Below are 21,184 nucleotides of genomic sequence, written 5' to 3'. Positions count from 1 at the left end.
ATTCTGTAAGTGAAATAGGAGGTGGTTCTTGGCTGTTGTTTGATTGGAATTAGGATTGGAAGGCGTGAAGTAGGGAATTGAATTCTGGGAAGATGGCAAAAGGTACAAGATTGAAGCAATTGGAGACTAGATTGGAGACAATGGAAGTTGGGATGTCCCATACCCAAGATGCCATGCGCCAAACGCGAGAAGAATTAGCAGATTGGAAGGAAGCCATGCAAGCTGCAACAGAGAAGCAGCAAGAAGCTATCGAAAGGTGTTAAGAAGCGGTCGAAAAGTGTCAGAAAACGGTAGAGCAGCAGGGGGAGAGGATCATCAACATGTTAAACATGTTGGCCTCTCTGCTCCAATTCCAGTTGTTGTCGGAATTCGCGCCAAAGCAGGCGTCTGAACTGATCTTGCCTCATCAGGGCAATCGGTCGGGAACTTAAGAATTCTGGAACAAGTGGATCAACGTATAGTCCAAGAAAATCAAGGAAGAAATCTGCAACAATTGACGCACGCCCATGCACCTTTCCAAGGTTAGATATTCCCATGTTCGAGGGGAAGAAACCATGGTGGTGGGTAAGGAGGTGTGAAAAATTCTTTCAATTCTACTGGATTCCTGAAGATCAAAAGGTTACCTTAGCGGCGACCTAACCACTACCATAACAACATTATAACGATATAACAACTAACTAACATAACAGCCAAAACAATAAGCTAATTCCCTAACCACTTAACCCCCATCTAGTTAGCAACTAACGACACATACTAGTAGTTATTAATGACCATTTATTGATTCACCCCTAGGGTCGTGACAATATGATCTCCTAGCCGGCCTAAACATGGAGTTCGATGCGGTAAGGGTGCAAATCCTTAGTAAGGAGGATATGCCGTCTTTAAATGAGGTTATCTCTATTGTTCGTGTAGAAGAAGGAAGAAAGGGTGTCATGTTGGGGACTACCTTAGTGGAGGCATCAACCTAGGTTTCTTTGAAAACTCATGGTCAAGGTAAGGGAAGAGAGGAAAAGAAGGCTATAGATAGAGATACTCTATGGTGTACCTACTGTAAGAAACTGAGGCACACCATAGAAAAGTGTTGGAAGCTCCATGGAAAGCCTTCCAAAGGTGGATCACTAAAGAATCAAGCCTAAGTGTACATGGCTAGCATCCATTAGCAACTGGCTCAGAAGGGATTTGAACAAGGAGACACCCTAGAGCTTAACAGGGCAGAGATTGAAAGATTAAACAACTTCTTAGAATCTCTCGAAAAAGGGACAGCAAAATGGGGTGCCTGCTCTCTTTCTCTCATCGGTATCTCTTTTAATTCTTTTGCTCCATATGCTTTAGAAAAAAATCATTCAACCTCTTGGATCTTAGACTCTGGAGCTATGGATCATATGACCCTTTTCTCTCATCACTTTGTTACCTATAGCTCTTGTCTTGGTTCCAAAAAAATCACCCTAGCAGATGGTTCTTTAACTATTGTTGCGGGCTAAGGAGATGTTCTTAATAAACATCTCTCTCTCAAAAATGTGCTCCATATTCCTAAGTTATTCACTAACCTAATCTCCATTCAAAAGCTCATATTGAATACTAATTGTAGTGTTATTTTTTATTCAAATCATTGTGAAATATAGGAGCAGGGCACGAGGAAGAGGATTGGGTTTGCTAAGGCTAGGGTTGGGTTGTTCTACCTTGAGGGACTGGGTGAATAGGACAAACAAGGGCAGATTCCTCTTGTGTCATTCTTGGCTTAGTCCAACAAGGAACTAATGTGGTTGCACCATTACAGATTTGGTCAGCCTTCTTTTCTTACTCTTAAAATGATGTTTCCAGAATTGTCTAAGGGTTTAAATGTCAACAGTTTCCATTGTGCCGCGTGTGAATTTGCAAAACATAAAAGAATTTCTTTTGTTTCATCTAATAAAAGGACTAGTTCTTCATTTACCTTAATTCATAGTGACATTTGGGGTCCCTCATCAGTTCCTAATATTTCTGGGGTAAGGTGGGTGGTTTGTCATTTTTATTGATGATTGCACTAGAATAATATGGCTATATCTTTTGAAAACTAAAATTGAAGTTATTAGTATTTTTCCTACATTCTACAATCTGATTAAAAATCAATTTGGGATAGGTTTTAAAAGGGTTAGATCGGACAATGCCAAGGATTTCTTTAACCAATCCCTATCTATTTATTATCCATGAAACATCTTGTTCTTACACTCATCAACAAAATGGAGTGGTCAAGAGGAAAATTGGGCATCTGCTTGATGTTATTCGAGCGCTCCTATTCCACCATAATGTTCCCCAACATTATTGGGGAGAGGCAACTCTAACAACTACCTTTCTTATTAATAGGTTGCCCTCTCAAATCCTTGGATCTTACAACCCAATTCAGTTGTTGACCAAATCTTTTCTTGATTGTCATATGTCTAGTCCAGGGTTGAAACCCAGAGTGTTCGGTTGTATCGCATTTGTCCATATTCCCATTGTTACTAGGAGTAAGTTGGATCCTCGAGCTTTAAAGTGCATATTTCTTGGATACTCATCTACTCAAAAGGGCTATCGGTGTTATCATCCCCCTACCAAGAAGTACTATGTGTCAGCCAATGTCACCTTTGTAGAAGGTGATTCTTATTTTAGTAAGTCTCAGCCTTCGGATCAAAGTCAGTCTCTTATTTCTATTGGTCATGATCTGTCATTATTTTCTCTCCTAGCCGTTGGTTTAAAGGATTCATTGGGCATGACATTGGAGGAGCCTGTTTCGGGTACTCCTTGGCCCTGTAGGTATATTCAAGGAAAAAACGGCCGGCCTCTACGCCTATGCAAGTCACAACACTAGACTCAAACCCTACTTCTGTAGCTGACAACACCAACAATATCATTAGCCCACCTTGCACATCATCAGGTAACCCCATTGCTGAGTCTTTCATATCTGATAATGATAACTCTACTGCAAATGTTAACCTTACACCTGAACCAACATCCTCCAACAGTGACCTTGATTGGCCTATTGCCCTTAGGAAGGGTAGTAGAGCTTGAACTAAACACCCCTTACATTTGTTCCTATTCTATTTAAAATTGTCATCCCCTCATAAAGCCTTTCTTACCAACCTTCATACCATCCCTATTCCAAAATTTTTTCCTGAAGCAATAGGGAACAAGCATTGGAGAGATCCCATGGAAGCTGAAATGGCAGCCTTAGAGAAGAATCAGATATGGGAACTTGTTCCATTGCCCAAAGGGAAACATCCAGTAGGCTGCTGATGTGTATACACAATTAAGTGTAAGTCTGATGGATCTTTAGATTGCTACAAGGCACGGCTAGTAGCTAAAGGGTATACTCAAGTGTATGGAGTAGATTATTTAGAATTTAGACATTTTTGCCCTTGTTGCTAAGTTGAATACAGTCTGAATTCTTCTATCTTTAGCTGCTAACCTAGATTGGCAATTGCATCAGTATGATGTCAAGAATGCATTTCTGCATGAGGATCTTGAAGAAGAGGTTTACATGGATCTATCGCCTGGTTATGACTCCCTAAACCAAGAAAAGGTGGCGTGTAAGCTTAATAAAGCCTTATATGGCTTAAAATAGTCACCGCGGACATAGTTTGGAAGGTTCACAAGGGTAATGCTTGGCCAAAGCTATAGGCAAAGTCAAGGAGATTATACTCTTTTTGTTCATGACTTGGCCATAGGGGGAGTAACCATACTTATTGTTTATGTTGATGATATCATCGTTATGGGCAATGATGAGGAAGGCATGCATAGACTAAGGGAATGCTTAATCAATGAGTTTGAAATCAAAGATTTGGGACATTTGAAGAATTTTTTGGGCATAGAATTGTCACATTCAACATAAGGCATTTTCATTTCCCAACAGAAATATATCATAGACCTTCTAATTGAAACAAGAATGCTAGGGTGCAAGGCAGTAGATAATCCCATTGAGCCAAATCATAAGTTGGGAGAAGTTCTAGAAGATGGTGTGGTCAACAAAGGATCCTATTAAAAGTTGGTTGGAAAGCTCATTTATCTAGCTCATACTCGGCCAAACAACTTATGCAGTGAGAATAGTCAGTCAGCTCATGCACAACCCTAGAGAGACTCACTTGAAGGCAGTCTATCGGATACTTCACTATTTAAAGGGAACACCTGGGAAAGGTCTTTTATTTAAGAGGGGCGGAACTATGACCCTTGAGGCTTATTGCATTTTTTTAGGAGGCAATCTTGTAACATGGAGGAGTAAGAAACGAAATGTGGTGGCTCGGTCAAGTGCAGAAACTGAGTTTAAGTCTATGGCCTTAGGAGTGTGTGAATTGTTGTGGCTAAAAATCTTGTTGGATGATCTAAAGGTCCAATGGCAGGGTCCTATGAGATTTTACTGTGATAATAAGTCAGCAATAAGTATTGCTCACAATCCAATTTAACATGATAGAACCAAATATGTTAAAGTGGACAGGCATTTGATTAAGAAAAAATTGGATAAATGGCTGATTTGTACTCCATACGTCTCCTCAAATGATCAATTGGCGGATGTGCTAACAAAGGGATTACCTTATGTAGTGTTTCAAAAGTTTGTATGCAAGATTGGAATAAATGATATCTACTCACAATCTTGAGGGGGAGCGTCAACAATCAGTGTCAATCAATCAGAGCAAGATTCTATCAATCAATCAGAGTACGATTGGGATTGACGTCCTTTCCTTTTTCTAGAATAGGAATGTATATATTGCTGTTTCTAGAATAGGAATGTATATTGCTGTATCTTTCCATCTTTGAGTTGTATCCTAAGTTGTATAGTTTCCAAAATAGATTTAGAAACTTTCTTGTTTAGTTTTTTAGGAACTTCCTAACTTAGTAGGAAGATTGTTTATGTATTAGCACGTATCCCATTGATTTGAATAAGATTGAAGAATTATTTTTCCCATCCTTTAACAATTCTTATCCAAATCCTGAGACTTCTATTCTTTAACTCTATTTATAAAGGTTAAAAGCTGTTTCTGAATATCTGACATTCTTTAACAATATTACTGATGTTTCCTTGCTATATTGGGTGGAACTAGTCTAGCACTTGTTCTGTCCTCCTTGTAATTGTGTTTTGATTCTTTTGGGCCAATATTCTAGACCTCAAGAAGATGAATCGTGTTTTCATTACTCACATGACTTGGTTGTGGGGGAGGTGACGTGCAGAAAGAGATACAAGAATCATGCTGTTATCCAAATAAAGTCAGGATTCTGAAATTCTCGAATTTTCTCCTTTTTTGTTTTCTAATTCATAACAATAGTGTATTTTTCCAAACTATTTCCTCTGTATCTAGGAACTAAGCTGACCAAAATGGCTGCTAAACCTAAACGCCTAGAATTTCTTCCAGGCTATTTCCTCTTGCTCATGCTAATGTCCGAATCCCTGAACCAGCTGTTTGTAAAATGACTGAAATCCAGAAGCCTGTCTAGTGAGGGATGACATCATAATCATTTCCTTTTTTTTCCTGCATAGGTCTTGCCATTATTCTTGTTGGTATATAACCTTGTGTTTTGTTCTTATTCTACTTAAGAATGAAGATGAGACAGATGTTTCTTGAGCTCAGCAGTCAGCACCACAGCTGCAACTGAACTAGTTTATCCATGAATGACTTAGATCAAGTTTTTATTAGATTATTGATATGGAATTATTGTGTGGGTTTTGGGACTTGGAAGATAATTTTATAGCTCTGAGAACAGTAACTGAGAATGGCAGTTGTTTTTGGGACATGAAGATGGATTTTATCTGGCTCTGTGAACATTAACTGAGAATAATAGTTGTTTGGGGAACTAGAAGAGAAGAAAGGAATTGTAAGAATCCCTATTAGAACTGCTTGGTAATTATGGCATAGGGGCTGGGGCTGCGAGGGCGTGTGGTGAATTGTCTCTAGTTCAGTACGAAACACTGATGTAGGGGTTTGACTTGCAAGAGCTGATATTGCCTTGGTGATTTATAATTTTAATGTTAATGGTTCCTTTAGATGCCAAAGTAATTAAACATTTAATAATTCACGTTTTGAAGAGTTCTCCATGTCGTCCATTGAACTGAATTGAGATGTATATGCCACAAGTATATTGTTCTTTGTTTTTTCACAATCTATTATTTTGGCAGAAGTGCCCTGGCTCACCAAAGGAGCGGGATGAAAAGTCTAATGCTAAGCCTCCACTTCCAAATAATCCTGTATCACAGTTCCGCAAAGGGACGTATCATGAATCACTTGACTTTGTGCAATCACTATGTGAGACATCATATGGCTTAGTAGATGTATTTCCAATTGAAGATCGGAAAAGTGCACTCCGTGAGGTTATCCTATTCCTTCTTAATTCTTTTCTTTCTGTGTTTTTTTTCCTTTCTCCATGTCTGCTGGGAAATTTCAGTTAAATGTGCTGATTATACAACTACTTTGTTTCTAGTCGCTCATGGAGACCAATGCGCATGTGGCTGCTGCTCAGGATAGTGGTGGTATGTATTAGTTTATTCTATTTTTATTTTTATTTTTTTGTTGTAGATTCCATGGTTCTTAGTTGCCATACATTGAGGTTGGGGGATTGAACATAAAGAAGATATTATAATCTCTTTCACAGAGCATTTGAAGTTTATTTAGAAAGAAAAGAAAGAAGCAACTTTCCTGTTGATGGCATGTATTTGTCTAGCTTTCTGAAAATGCAATTACTTAGGTGCTTCAAGCAATGATACATTTATAAATTTCAGTGATCATCAAAGTCCTAGGATTACTACTCAAATTACTCCTCATGTATTGAAAATGATACTTATTACCTTTTCTTAGGGAAAGCAGTAACACAAATTCTTACTCCTACTCATGGGTAACTTAATAAATCATCGATGTTAAACTAACATTAGCGTAGCAAATACAGTTGCAATGTATTTGTGTAAATTCAATGTTAAAGTTAATGAAATAATGTAATTAACTTATCAAAGTTATACAAAGTCAATGCAATTGAAACATTAAAAAATAGATAAAACTAAGCAAAGATAAGCATAAAATTTAACAAAAATTAGCATAATACAACTAACAATAAATAACCTCTATTTTCAGGGCATGAGCTTCTCTCCATCTTTGTAGAATGGAGAGAGATTTGTCAAAGTCCATGATAGATTTTTCATTGTTGACTAAGACAACCATAAAAAAACACCAATGATGGCACCATATATATATATATCTGTACTGACTTTTTCTTGTATAGATCAAAATTTAATTGAAGCAATGCTGAAGGGGCAAACGACACAAAGAGAAGCAAAAGAAAATAGAAAAAAGAAAAAGGAAAGCTGTAAAACTATCTATCTACAACAAAACCTGTCTAAAGAGCAAGGCAAAAGAAAATATTTAAAACAGGAGTCATTTCTCAAGCACATAAAATGGGAAATGAGGAGCATTCCCTTAAGAAAATGAATAAGACTGATGCAGGAGAGAGTTCTGCATCAAAGATTCTCAGTTCTCTTTTATCTCTCTCCTAATGCTCCACATCATTGAATAAAGTGATGATGTTCCACACGTCTCATATTTCAACTTAGACAACTCCATGTCCAAGGAAGTAAAAAATCTGAAACTTTGGTCAGAAACACCTACCAAGTGAGCTTGAACAAAGACAACATAAGGCACCATTTTTGTCTTTCCAATGGGGAATATTGTAAAACAAGAAGTCCGTTGATTCCTAATACTGCTTGCACATGTTGTGCCACTAGCTAAAATGTGTCTCCTACTCCTTAGATTGTCAATAGTGAGGATGGAACTAAGAGAGGCAGTCCAAACAAATAGGTTCTGCTAGATGGTATCTGCAAGTAAGGGATTAATTTTGCAATCTAAATTTCCTCCTAAAGCCCCAAGAGTGCACTAGGATCATCTTACTCTTTGCCAAATCATTGTGTAATCTTGAAACTGCCTCAAAGCACAACCAAGCACGTCTTGATAGATACAACACTCTTATCATTATCACCACAGAGAAAGAGCAAGTATGAGATAGAAATCAATCCTTACCTGGTTCATTTCTTGAAACCTCTAACTTATGTGGGATCTTTTAACTTCTTAAGCACGAGACTTAAGAGTTTCATGATTGACAAACATGGAAGGCAATAGTGGGTCCCCTTATTGAAACCCTCTAGAAGGCTTAAAAAAACCTTTAGATTCATTGGTAACCGAGATCAATAATTTGACAAAGTATACAGAAAAATGTATCACTTCGTCTGCCTTAGCGCAAAACCACAACATGCATAATCCTATGCTTTTTTGGCATCTAGTTTGCTTATAAGACTAGGTACATTAGCAGACAGTTTTGAGTTGACACATTCATTAGCCAGGAGTACCAAATCTGGAACCTGCCTACCTTCTACAAAATCATTTTGGGAATTGAAGCTTGCCGAATTGATGGGCCTAAGTCATTCAAATCCACGATGTCATGTGCTCATAAGTATAAGGGCAAGGGTGGTATAATTGTTTGTTGTAGGACCCTATTGTAATAAGCTAGAAGTAGGCGGTTATGATCATTTGAATTGGGAGCGCCAATTACTGACAGGCGATTAGTATACAAACCTAATCCCGCTCAAAGGGAAAGCATGCATGAATACAAGTTGAATTCCCTTCCTGCCTAAATTCTCTTTCCTCTCTCTCTCTCTCTCTCTCTCTCTCTCTCTTTTCCCTCCTTAAAATTCCTATAATTCTTCTTGATTCAAAGGAGAATTCCCTTTGTCAGAACTTGAGTCTGACAAATTGGTATCAGAGCATGATTCAAGCAACAATGCCATCACCATGGTTGACGGGATGAGGATGAAGCAGATGGAATCACAATTGTCGCAAGTCACAACGGCAATGATGGAGATGCAGATTCAAATGGGAACGCTAGAGACGTCTATGGAGATGGTGATGTAAAGAAGGATAAAGGGGGCGATGGATAGATGGCATGAAGAGAGCCTATATCAGCACTAAAGATTGCAAGATCAATTGTAGAATAGAGCCAACAGTTATGAGATCAGATGCAACAATTCATGGTGATGTTTACTTGCCAGATATTGGTAAGACTCTTCCTTGAATTTCCACCTAGAGAGAGATCTAAGCCTCTACTCTTGAGGCATGGAGTAAATCTCAGATCCGAAGGATTGTCGGAGTTCAAATTAAAACCCTTTGCAGTAGGAGAAAATAATGTGGAGAGGCAGCAAGGGACTTCGGTTGCTATGAATCAGACTGGATTTCGTATGCCTAAGATGGAGATCCCCTTATTTGATGGCCAAAACCCAAGGTGGTGGGTTAGGCTTTGTGAGAGAATGCTTAACATCTATAACATACCCGAACAACAAGAGGTCACTTTGGCCACTGCTTTCCTTAATGACATGGGGGATGCCTAGTTTCAAGGGTGGAGTGGGGTGAAAGAGAATTGTTCATGGTCAGAGTTTGTAGAGGCCTCATGCGAATGCTTTGGGGATAGGAGTATGCTGGATGTTGTGGAAGAGTTTAACAAGCTTAAGCAGGAGGGATTGGTGCAGATGTATCAGCTGAGATTTGAAGAGCTTAAGTCTCTTATGCTGATCCTAAATCCCATACTTATGAAGGGATACTTCGTCTCAAGTTTTATCAGTGGCTTGAGCGAAGAACTTCACTCGACGATTAAGATGATGATTAGACAAGAAACTGAGTGTGCTAAGTTACAGGAATTGATGGTGGAGGCACTCATGAAGAAACAGAGATGCTTGGGAAGGATGACACAATTGGGCCCATCCTAGCAAGGACAAAAGGGGATTAGCAAGGAGAATGGTAAGATTAATCAGGGGAACAAAGGCATGGCAATCATTACCTTTGCTCAACTCTTAGTAGGGAAGCTCTTATAACAAAGGAGGCAAGCGGGTCTTTGCTTCTGCTATGGGGACAAATAGTCATCGGGGCACCAATGTTGGAGATAATTGCTCTTGTTGGAAGGAGAGGAAGAAGTAGGGTCGGAGGAAGAGGAGGATACCAATCAAGGGAATATCAAAGGAGAAGAAAAGGTGGAGATATCATTGCACGCACTAATGGGGCTAATCAATAGCAAAATCATCAAGGTGGAAGGTAGAGCACAGGACAACAGGATGATGATACTTATATACAGTGGGAATACCCATAGTTGCTTAGATGAAGGTATTGCAAGGAAGTTGAAATGCAACCTTACTAGTACGCATCCCCTTTCAGTGATAGTTGCTAATGGCTAGAAGGTGGTTTGTAAGTCGACTTTTGTGGGGCTCTGTTGGCAAATGCATGGGGAGGAGTTCAAAGCAAACCTAAGGTTACTAAAGCTTGGGGGTTGTGACTTTGTTCTGGGAGTTGATTAGATGAAAACTGTGAGTCCCATTTGCTTTGATTTTAATAAGACGGAGGTAACATTTGAGAAAGAAGGGAGGAGGATGACACTAATTGGCAGTGTAGAGACAGGATTGTGTAAAATGATAACAGGGAGGAAGTTGCAAAAAATATTCTGAAGCAAGCTATTGTAGGTGGCACTATTATTTTCTGTCCACGCGATGGAACAAATAGAAGAAGAGCTAGAGTTGGGGGGAGAACTGATGTTAGCCACAAATGACAACCCCAAACTCCTTGGAAGGTACAAGAACTTAATTCTCTTGATTCACTTCTAGTTGAGTTTTAGGACTTTTTGTGGAACCTCCCTCCCTACCCCTTGAGAGAACATTAGACCACACAATTAATCTCAAGCCAAACACTGAACCCATAAATGTACAATCTTACCATTACCCCCCAAAACAGAAGGTTGAGATAGAAAAAACAATCAGGGATATTGTTATAATTAGGAGCTCTTAGAAACCGATTCAATACTTAAGTTTGCCAATCTCTCTCCACTCCTCACCTGGAAATCAAATCCCCAACAGAATATATAAAACAAGAAATGAAAACAACAAAGAAACTAAAGTAAAAGAGCAATCAAACCAAACAAGAAGCGCAAAATTATCCTGGTTTGGACTGCAAAATGCAATCTTACATCCAGCCTTCTCTCGAGAGACAAATCCACTAGAAATTGCTTGAACAAGAGTACAAGAACCTTCCTTCTCTCTCTCACACAAGTTTGCTGCCTTCTATAAAAGAGAATATCAAGACAAACTTTCTCTCTAAGCCCCTCTCTCTCTCGACAACATCACTAGTATCCAGAGAGAACAATAGAATGATTTGTTATATCCGACTTTTAGCCTCTCGCCTCCTATTTATAAAATATAGGGGCGGTAATTACAAGGCTAACTACTTAGCCTATACAAAAGACTAATATATCCCTCATAATAGAACAACTAAGTTAACTAATCTAACTTAGAATAAAATCAGTCGGAAATCATCTTCATTCTAACAGGTTCTATTCTTCATCTTCTAGAAATAATCCTCCATGCAAAACAACTAATCATTCAAAAACAAAATGTGTAAGAGCTAGGGGTGTTCATAGTGCGGTTTAGACTATTTTCAACACGCCAAACCGCACATGCAGTTTGGCATTAAACCAAACCGCACGGTTTGCTTTGGTCTGCGAAAACCGCAACAGACCGCACCGCAATTTGCGATGCAGTCTGGTGCGATACTCGTTACACATGGTTGTATTCTATTAGACAAAAGTCTGACACGTTAAATGTCTTTAAGACTTTTCATAAATTTGCTGAGTTGCAGTACAGATCTAAACTTCGTGCTCTTCATACAGATAATGGGGAAGAATTTAAAGCTTTACTGCCGTATCTTGCCTGTTATGGTATTCAACCTAGATTTTCTTGTCCCTATACACACCAGCAAAATGGTGTTGCTGAAAGGAAACATAGGCATATTGCTGAAATGGGTCTAGCTCTTTTATCTCATGCTCAAATGCCTCTCAAATTCTGGGTTGAAGCTTTTCAAACAGCTGTCTTTACTATTAATTTGTTACCAGCTGCACCATTACAGTTTCAAAGTCCCTTTGAAAAACTTTATCACAAACTCTCTAAGTATCTTCAGTTGCAACCATTTGGTTGTGCTTATTTTTCGTATCTTCGACCTTATAACAAGCACAAGTTTAATTTTCATTCTATTAAATGTGTGCTTCTAGGTTACAGTCATGTGCATACTAGGTACAAATGCATGGATTGATCAGGTAGAGTGTATATAACACGTCATGTCATTTTCAATCCTGATGAATTTCCATATCCTCAGTTGTTTCCCAGTTTAGTTTCATCAAATTCTTCATCTAAACAATCATCCTCCTTGGGTGTATCCACAGATGTTCTTAATTTCTTCCAACATTCTTCTGTTTCTCCTGCTGATAATTTTCATTCATCTCCTGCTTCTGATCAGCTATCTATTTCTCAGCCTTCTCATTTATCTTCCAGTTCATTTTCAAACCCTTCCTCAAGTTCTACTTCTCCTCATCTTCAATCTACAACTACTCCTGCATTGTCTATTCATCCCATTATCACTCATTCTAAGGCCCGACAATTACCTCTTTCTTCTCCACATGTCCTACTGAGCTCTCTAGAACCTAATACTGTTCATGAAGCTCTTTTAGACTCCAATTGGGCTCAAGCTATGAAAGAGGAATATTCTGCTCTTCAACGAAATCATACATGGGATCTTGTTACTCCTTCATCTGATATGAATTTGATCACTTGTAAGTGGATTTTCCAGGTCAAATACAAGCCTAATGGGTCTATTCTTAAGTATAAAGCTAGGCTTGTTGCAAAGGGATTTCTTCAAATTCCCGGCATTGATTATACTGAGACTTTTAACCCGGTAGTTAAAGCTCCTACCATTAGAGTATTATTTTCTCTGGCTGTTCAATTTGGTTGGGATGTGCAGTAGGTCGATATTAATAATGCATTTCTTAATGGAGATCTGCAAGAGGCTGTTTATATGGTGCAGCCTGAGGGGTTTGTTAGTTCAGTGTTTCCTTCTCATGTGTGTAGACTGAAGAAGTCTCTTTATGGCCTTAAACAAACTCCACGAGCTTGGTATAATAAGTTGCGAACTGCTCTGCAGGACTGGGGTTTTGTACGTGCTGTCTCGGATGTTGCTTTGTTTATAAAAAGGAAGTCTACATATGTGCTGTTTGTTCTAGTGTATATGGATGATATTCTCATCACAGGCTCCAATACAACTGCTTTACATGCCTGTATCAAAGACCTAGACACCTATTTTTCCCTCAAAACACTCGGATATGTTAACTATTTCCTTGGTTTTGAGGCTTATAGACATGCTACTGGCTTGTATTTGACTCAGTCCAAGTATACATTGGACTTACTTCAGAAGGCTTCCATGTCTGGTTGTAAGCCTTGTACAACTCCCATGAGTTCCGGTTGTTCATTAACTACTAATGGTGATGATTTTTCTAATCCAGCTCTTTACTGGACTATTATTGGGTCTCTTCAATATCTCACCTATACTCGTCCGGATGTTGCCTTTACTGTTAATAAACTGAGTCAGTTATCAGCTGCTCCAAAGGTTTAACATTGGCTTGCCTGTAAATGTTTACTTCGTTATTTGAAGGGAACAGTTGGGTTTGGTCTGAAGTTCACCCCATCTTCTTCTGGTTTGGCTCTCTCTGTGTATACTGATGCTGACCATGCTGGTTGTAAAGTCACCAGACGGTCCACCAGTGGTGTTTGTGCCTTTCTTGGAGATAATCTCTTGATTTGGAGCTCAAAGAAGCAAACTGTGGTTGCTCGTTCTATTGGTGAAGCAGAATATCGAGCTATGGCGCAAGGTGTTGCTGCAATTTTGTGGTTAAAGACTTTACTAACTGAATTGGGTTATCCTTTTCCTGCTACACCTATTCTCTGGTGTGACAACTTATTTGCTAAATCTATTGCTGAAAATCCTGTGTTCCACTCTAGGACTAAGCACATTGAAGTTGATGTGCATTTTGTTCGTGAGAAGGTTGAATCTGGCGATGTTGAAATTCGGTACGTTCCTTCTCAGCATCAAGTTGCTGACATTTTTACCAAGGGCTTGCCTATAGATCGGTTCTTGTTTCTATGTAACGAACTTCGACTCCACATGACACCTGCTGGTCATAGCACAACTATTTCTGCTCACAGTTGATTATGGAGTCTCGTTTGAGGGGGCATGTTGAAGATATTGCTGCTGCTCGGTTTTTATGTCTTGATGATTATCTGTTTTGTTTTGTTATTTAGTAGTTAGTTAGTTGTTGTTTCTGTTTAATGCGTTTGACGCATTTTAATATGTTGGATGAAAGCTGTCAGTATATAAGTCAGCTTTCCTCTTATGTTAAGTAGTCTTTGTTATTCAGTTTCGGATTTCAATTGAAAGAGCACCTGAGGTATTTTTCTGCCTTTGTTTTTTCATTCTTTCCATTGTGAAGCTCTCGCTTCAAGAGAGAGAGAGGTTACGAGTTACGACGGAGATGGAGCTTGCTGCGGCAGAGATAGAGCTCGACGGCGAGGACGGGGGTGGCGGCGACGACGTTGAGGCAACAAGGACGAGGAGGATGCGACGGATAAGAGGCGGTGATGATGAAGCTTGGCCGCGAGGATGGAGCTGGATGCAGCGATGGCGATGAGCTACTAGTGGGCCGATGAAGCTTGGCGGCGTTGAGGCAACAACGTTGAGGTGAGAAGAGAGTGAGGGGGAGACGCTGACAGGTTCGATTTAATGATTTAGCAAAAAAAGCCCTAAAAAGCTGATATTTAAAGCCAACGAATTGGGCGCCTAGGCGCACTGGCCGACTAGGTGCCGCCTAGGCGCCCAAGCCGACCGATTACTCGGGCCGGCGCCTAGGAGGCCTGACTAGGGCAATTTTGGGGCGGCCAGCAGCCGCTTAGCCTGATTTTTAGAACACTGTTAGAACATGCAGAGGGGATACTGAACTGTTTAAAATTACAATAGGATTGTATCAAGGTTCGGCACTAAGTTTATACTTATTTGCTTTAGTAATGGATGAATTCATTAAACACATTCAGACAGAGGTGCCATAGTGTATGCTATTTGCAGATGACATAGTGTTGGTGGATGAAACCAAAGAGGGAGTGAACACTAAACTTGAGTTGTGGATAAACAATTTAGAATCTAAGGATTTTAAATTAAGTAGAAGGAAAACAGAATATGGAATGTAAATTTAGTAAAAATGTAAGAGTGGAGGATGTTATAATAAAATTGGAAGACCGAATCATACGAAGAAAAGACAATTTTTGATATTTGGGATGAGTGATTCAAAAAGATGGAGAAATTCACGAGGATGTCACGCATAGAATTAAGGCAAGTTGGCTAAAATGGAGAAATGCATCGGGGGTGTTATGTGATAGTATAATCCCATTAAAACTGAAAGGAAAATTCTATAGGACAACTATAAGACCAGTTTTGTTGTATGACTCAGAATGTTGGACAGTCAAATACCAACATGAGCAAAAGACGAGTGTAGCGGAGATGAGGATGCTAAGATGGATGCGTGACCATACTAGAAAAGATAAAATTAGAAATGAGGTTATTCGTAATAAGGTAGGAGTAGTGCTAATCAAGGAGAAGATGAGAGAGACTAGACTAAGATGGTTTGGTCATGTGAGAAGAAGACTAAGAGACGCTCCTGTGAGGAGAGTTGATGAAATGGAATAATTAGTCAAAAAAAGAGGTAGAGACAGACCCAATAAGAATTTGGGAGAGACATTAAAGTTTGATATGAAGTGTATGAGCTTAAATGAAGATATGACAAAAGATAGAAATACATGGAAGTCTAGAATTCATGTTGCCGACTCTACATAGTGGAATAAAGGCTGTATATGTTGTTGTTATTGTATGGTAGCTAGAGTTGTACCGCCATTGTGCTAGAGACAACCACTTGTTCCAACTCTTAGGCTTAGTAAAACACATGCACCTCAAATATGCCTCGAGGCATTGCTTCACTCTCTCAGTTTAACCATCGATTTTTGGGTGGTAGGCTGTTGACATGTGCAGCCCTACTCCCAAACTCTTGAATAACTCTTGCAAGAAAGTGCTTGTAAAAATTTTATCATTATCTGACACAAAAAACTTAGGGACTCCATGAATCTTAACCACATAATCTAGAAACAATCGAGCCACTTCTTGAGCCAAAAACGAGTGAGTTAGGATGAGGAAATGGGCAAATTTGGTCAGCCTATCTACCACTAGAATTACATCTTTCCCCTTCGACTTCGATAATCCTTCTATAAATTTCATAGAGATTCCTTCCCATGCCTGTTTCGATGTAGCCAACGGTTGTAGTAACCCGAGGGAGGCTACTTGTTCATGCTTGCAGTGTTGGCAGGTCTCACACGATAACACATACTTCACCACATCTCTCTTCTGTCCAGGCCAGAGAAACAATTGTCGTATCCTGTTATAAGTAGCTCACTCTTAAGTGCCCCCCTAGAGGTGAACAATGTAGTGCTTCCATAATTCTCTTTAGCAGCTCATCATCCCCCACTACTAGCCTTCCTTTGAATCTGATCACCTTATTGGAGAGGGTATAACCCTCCAAATCATTGGGTTGGACAACCAACTGGGTTAATAGTCTCCTCAACCAATCTGTCTGCTCATAGCTTCCAACCACATCCTTGACCCATTCAGGTACCACAATCGTGATGGCTTGGTAATTCCCTTTTTCTTCTCTGCGTGAGAGGGCATCAACCACCAAATTCTCTTTCCCTTTCTGATAATGGATTGTGTAATCCAGCCCCCAATAGTTTTGATACGCCTTTCCTTTGTAGATGGGTGTGAAGTCTTGTTGAAGTAGGAATTGGAGGCTTTCATGATCTGTCTTAATCACAAAAGGGTTCCCTTCTAAGTAATGTCTCCATCTATCCACAACCACCAATACAACAATCAGTTCTTTGTCATAAACACTCAGCCCTAAGTGCTTGGAAGCCAAAGCTTGGCTGATATAGGCCTAAGGTCTTCCTTCCTGCATAAGTACAACCCCTACTCCATTGTCACATGCATCTATTTCCACAACGAAGGTCTTATAAAAGTTAGGCAGTGCCAAAACTGGTGCTTGAGTCATATCCTTCTTAAGTGTCCCGAAGGCGGCCTCAGCCTTGTGGTTCTAATGAAAATTGTCCTTCTTGAGCAGCTCGATAAGAGGCCTACTTATCTCCTCATAATGTTGAATAAACTTTCTTTTGAACTCGTTCAACCCCAAGAATCCCCTTAGTTCCTTGACTATTGTAGGTCTCAGCCAACTCACCATAGCTTCTATTTTTTTAGAATCAGTGTTGACCTCCCTTCCTGAAATGATATGGTCCAAATATTCCACCTCCCCTTTGGCAAAAGTACATTTTGACAACTTAACATACAATTGATTAGATCTAAGGACTTCAAAAGTTGTTCTTAGGTGGGATAAATGTTGCTCAAAGTTGGGGCTGTATATGAGTATATCATCAAAGAAAACGAGTATAAATTTCCGTAGATAAGAATTGAAAATTGGGTTCATCAAGGCTTGGAAAGTCGGTGGGGTATTAGTAAGTCTTAAGGGCACAATAGTGAACTCATATAGCCCTTGGTGTGTTCAAAAGGCCATTTTATGTATATCTATTGGTTTCATTTGGATTTGGTGGTATCTGACTCTTAGGTCCAATTTGGAAAAAATTGTAGCACCGAATAGTTTGTCGAGTAGGTCCTTAATAATAGGTATAAGGAATTTGTTTTTAATGATGCTGGAATTGAGTTGTCTATAGTCCACACAAAATCGTCATGTGCCATCCTTTTTAACAAGGAGCATTGGTGATGCGCAAGGACTTTGGCTGGGTTGGATGGTGGAGGTAGCTAGCATCTCTTTGACTTGTTTTTCTATTTCTGTTTTCTGCATAGGTGCATAGCGGTTGGCTCAATGTTAGGTTTAAGGTGTATAGAGTGGCCAAAAGGCATTTGGGGTGGTAGGGAATTTGGTTCAGCAAATAAGTCCTTAAATTCTGTCAATAGTATGTGGATGGTGGCTGGGTCGGAGATCACCTGCTGCCCTTCCCTTTCCTCTTCCTCTTCCTTCCATTCCACGGCTTGTATCGAATACAATTGGGAGATTTCCCCCCCTTTCTTCTTCATTAGCTTTTGTAGCTTTTTCCCAAAGATCATTTTGCACTCACCTTGTTCTAGGCTGCCCACCAAGGTCAACTTCTTCCCTTCAATCTCTACTGTCACCTCCAATTTGTTGAAGTCAAAAGTTAACAGACTTACAGTCACTCATCAATCCACCCCCAAAATGATATCACACCCTCCCAACTCCAATATCCTCAAATCGGCCATAAATTCCACACCTTGCATCTGACACTTGAAATCAGCACACTTGTAGTGGTTGTACATCTTGTTCCCATTCACCAGTCACCAAAAGCGGGTTTGTTTCTGTCAACTCACATTTTAGTCCTGTTGCAATGACCTTATTCAAGAAACTATGAGTGTTGGCACTATCTATTAGCACTGTTAGTCTTCTTTTCCCTACCCGCCCTTTCACCTTAATGATTTTTCTAGTTGAGCGTCCCTTCAACACATGGAAAGAAATCTCTCCTCCTTCGTCCCCTTGTCCATCCTCCATAGTGTCTTTGGGTACCTCCTCTGCCATTCTTTGATCGAATCGGAAACCTGGTCTTGATTGCCTTCCTTGCTCGGAGCTGCTGCCATCTGCCAATGGTTGTCCTTGCCTTTGTTTCGTGCCTTAACACTGCCAGAGATCCCCGACTCTGGTACCAAATTGTCAAGCCCTCAAGTTTGAGGGTTGGGCAATCTAGGAATTTAGGTAGAGTTTCAAGAAGAAATAGTAGAAGTTGAGGAAGGAACAAATAGAACAAGAGAGAATAGAGAGAGAAATTCGAGAGTGAAAGAAAGTGAGAAGAATTCGGTTATTGCTCAAAACTGCCTCCCACCCTTTACAAGAGCCTTCTCCTTTCAGTCTGATAGTTAACTGTCAGCTGAAGGAGTTGTAGCCATTTCTCACTATTCAACCTGTTGTCTACAACTGCCTATAACCACTTAACCCCCTGTTTGTTACAATTGGTTACATGATTTTTCCCCCAAATGTCTAATTTACCCCTGGGTCGTAACAGTCTCTCATATCTTTCCTCCTCAAGGCAGTCCCAACTGTTGCCTTATCCCCACTTGTTTCAAACCAGCATTGCGCATCTTCTCATTGTCATCATGCACTTCCGTTGTTGCTTCCATTGCTTATTCTTCATTAAAGCAGGCCTCTCTCTTGAAATCAAAGAGATGTCTACCGCCATCAATTTCAATTAATGCTACACCCGCACCCTCACCTCCAACTCTCTGTTTTTTAAAATCTTGTGAAACATCCAAATTAACCTCACTGAATCACCCAAGTCTAATCATAAAACTCATTGTTCTCCATGGGTGATGGATGTTGGTACCATAACTGCTGCTGTTGCTGAATCTCGGCTTAGGAGTTGAGGATATCTGGGTTTCCAGAGAGATCTATGGGGATTCGGCTTTTGGTTTTTATTTTTGGAGAGAGATGGGGAGAGAGACATGGGCTTCAACATAAGGGCAGTTGGGAAGTATTCTGTAGTTCAGGGAGCTCATGTGTTGGGTTTACCTTATTGGCAGTTGTGGTGATGCTTGTTGGTCCAACTTACAAGAGAAAGTATGGGAAAAATTGGTGGTGGTTGAGCTAGTAGTGATGAAGCATTGGTGGTGAGTGATGGTGGGTGGCTTAATGGTGGTGATGGTTACTTCTTCTTTGGTAGTGGCCTTCAAAAGTGAAGGAAATAAACCAAAGTTTGATATGGTGAGAATGGGGGCTAGCAGGAAGGGCCAGAGGGGCAACAGTGGCTTCCACTCATGTGGTGGCTGTTAGGTTTTAATGGAGTTTAATGGTGTAGGGAAAGACCAATAAGAGGAGAGAGAGAGGTTAAACCAACATCCAGAGGGAGAAAAAAAATGAGGTGTAAGAAAATTAACAAAGAATAATAATTTTCTTGATTATTTTTCAATTTTTTTGCTCATAACATAAAATAGTAACAACTGAAACACAAGGGAATTTTACTTTTAGTTACAGTCTATATTCTGACAAACTCAGGAAGATAGTCAGTGTAATTTCTATTATTGAGATGTAGTTTGTGGATTACCCTCAAACCTCAAGGATCATCACTATTATTTACCCATAAATTTAATTTTTCAGTAATAGAGACACTTAATATATGTGTTTTTATGTGTACCTTCTAATGTCTTCTTTTTAGAGTTGCATTTGGCCATTTTTAGTATAAAAAGTTAAATACTAAAAAATAATCTTTTTCCCTAAACAGTATGAAAAGCATTTTCCATTCATATACGGGTACACAAATGCCCTTTGTATCTTAAATGTATTGTTGTTTTCAGTGTTTTGTGGACTGGTTCATTTCTATTCTTAATTGCATGATGTTATCTTTGATATTGATACAGGAGTGTGCTTTCCAATGGGAAAGGCGGCGTGTCGTGTTGTTAATATACCTGAAGATGAAGCTATTCTTTTAAATTCAAGAGAGAAGGCACCTTATTTGATCTGTGTTGAAGTCTTGAGAAGTGAAATGCCAAGGTACATGTGGACCTTTGCGGACCATGCTTGATGAACTCTGTTGCCTTATTAGATTTTTATTGCGACATGACATGGCCTAATGCATTTTTCCTCTTTAATTTTTTCCCTTTTAAGTAACAATGCCAAGGATGCATCCAATACTCAAAAGCTTTCTAAAGGAGGAATTCCCCTAGCAAATGGAGACGCACTGTTGCCAAAGCCTCCACCGTGGGCTTATCCATTATGGACTGCACAGGAAATTTACCATAGTGGTTATGATAGGATGTCAAGATCAACTTCACAGGCAATTGACCAGGCAATGGCTCAACTGTGGGATGCCAGAGTGAAATTTGTTGATGTGAGTCTTTCTGTGGAGACGCAATTACCTTGTCAGGCAAAGAGAATGGAAATGCCGAATTCAAACTGTGGCATCCAGTTTCATGGCATCCAGTGTGGTTCAGGTCCATTGGAAATTCTATCAAATAATTGTCATGATGGCGTTCTATGTCATGCTTCAGAAGAACATGCTAGCAGTATGGAATGGGTGAGGGTGGTATTGACAGCTGATCCTGGGGTTAGCATGGATGATGTAGTGGATCAAGAACCAACTCGTAAGAAGGAGCACCGCCGTGTCCCAAGTACAGTAGCTATTGAGGAAGTAAAGGTAGGCCCCTGATTTGGTAGTCCCTGTCATATTAGTGTCATATAT

General features: G+C 39.7%; 1 protein-coding gene across 2 annotated transcripts in view; it reads left to right on the top strand.

Moving 5' to 3' along the window:
* The window catches only part of LOC127803793 (phosphatidylinositol 4-kinase beta 1), a 44,402-nt gene that overhangs the window by 9,580 nt on the left and 13,638 nt on the right, over window positions 1-21,184 (top strand). For both annotated transcript variants that reach the window (XR_008023575.1, XM_052340284.1), the window contains exons 2-5: window positions 6,122-6,313; window positions 6,424-6,472; window positions 20,364-20,496; window positions 20,611-21,139. Coding sequence is in view for 1 of the 2 variants with exons in the window: in XM_052340284.1 (XP_052196244.1) it covers window positions 6,122-6,313; window positions 6,424-6,472; window positions 20,364-20,496; window positions 20,611-21,139 (903 nt within the window). In the remaining variant the exon portion in view is untranslated. The remainder of the gene's footprint in view (window positions 1-6,121; window positions 6,314-6,423; window positions 6,473-20,363; window positions 20,497-20,610; window positions 21,140-21,184) is intronic.

This window comes from Diospyros lotus, chromosome 6, assembly GCF_014633365.1.
Source record: "Diospyros lotus cultivar Yz01 chromosome 6, ASM1463336v1, whole genome shotgun sequence".
In the NCBI taxonomy this organism is placed as follows: domain Eukaryota; kingdom Viridiplantae; phylum Streptophyta; class Magnoliopsida; order Ericales; family Ebenaceae; genus Diospyros; species Diospyros lotus.
Note: the sequence above shows the minus strand (reverse complement) of the source record. Positions and strands in the feature narration are given on the sequence as shown.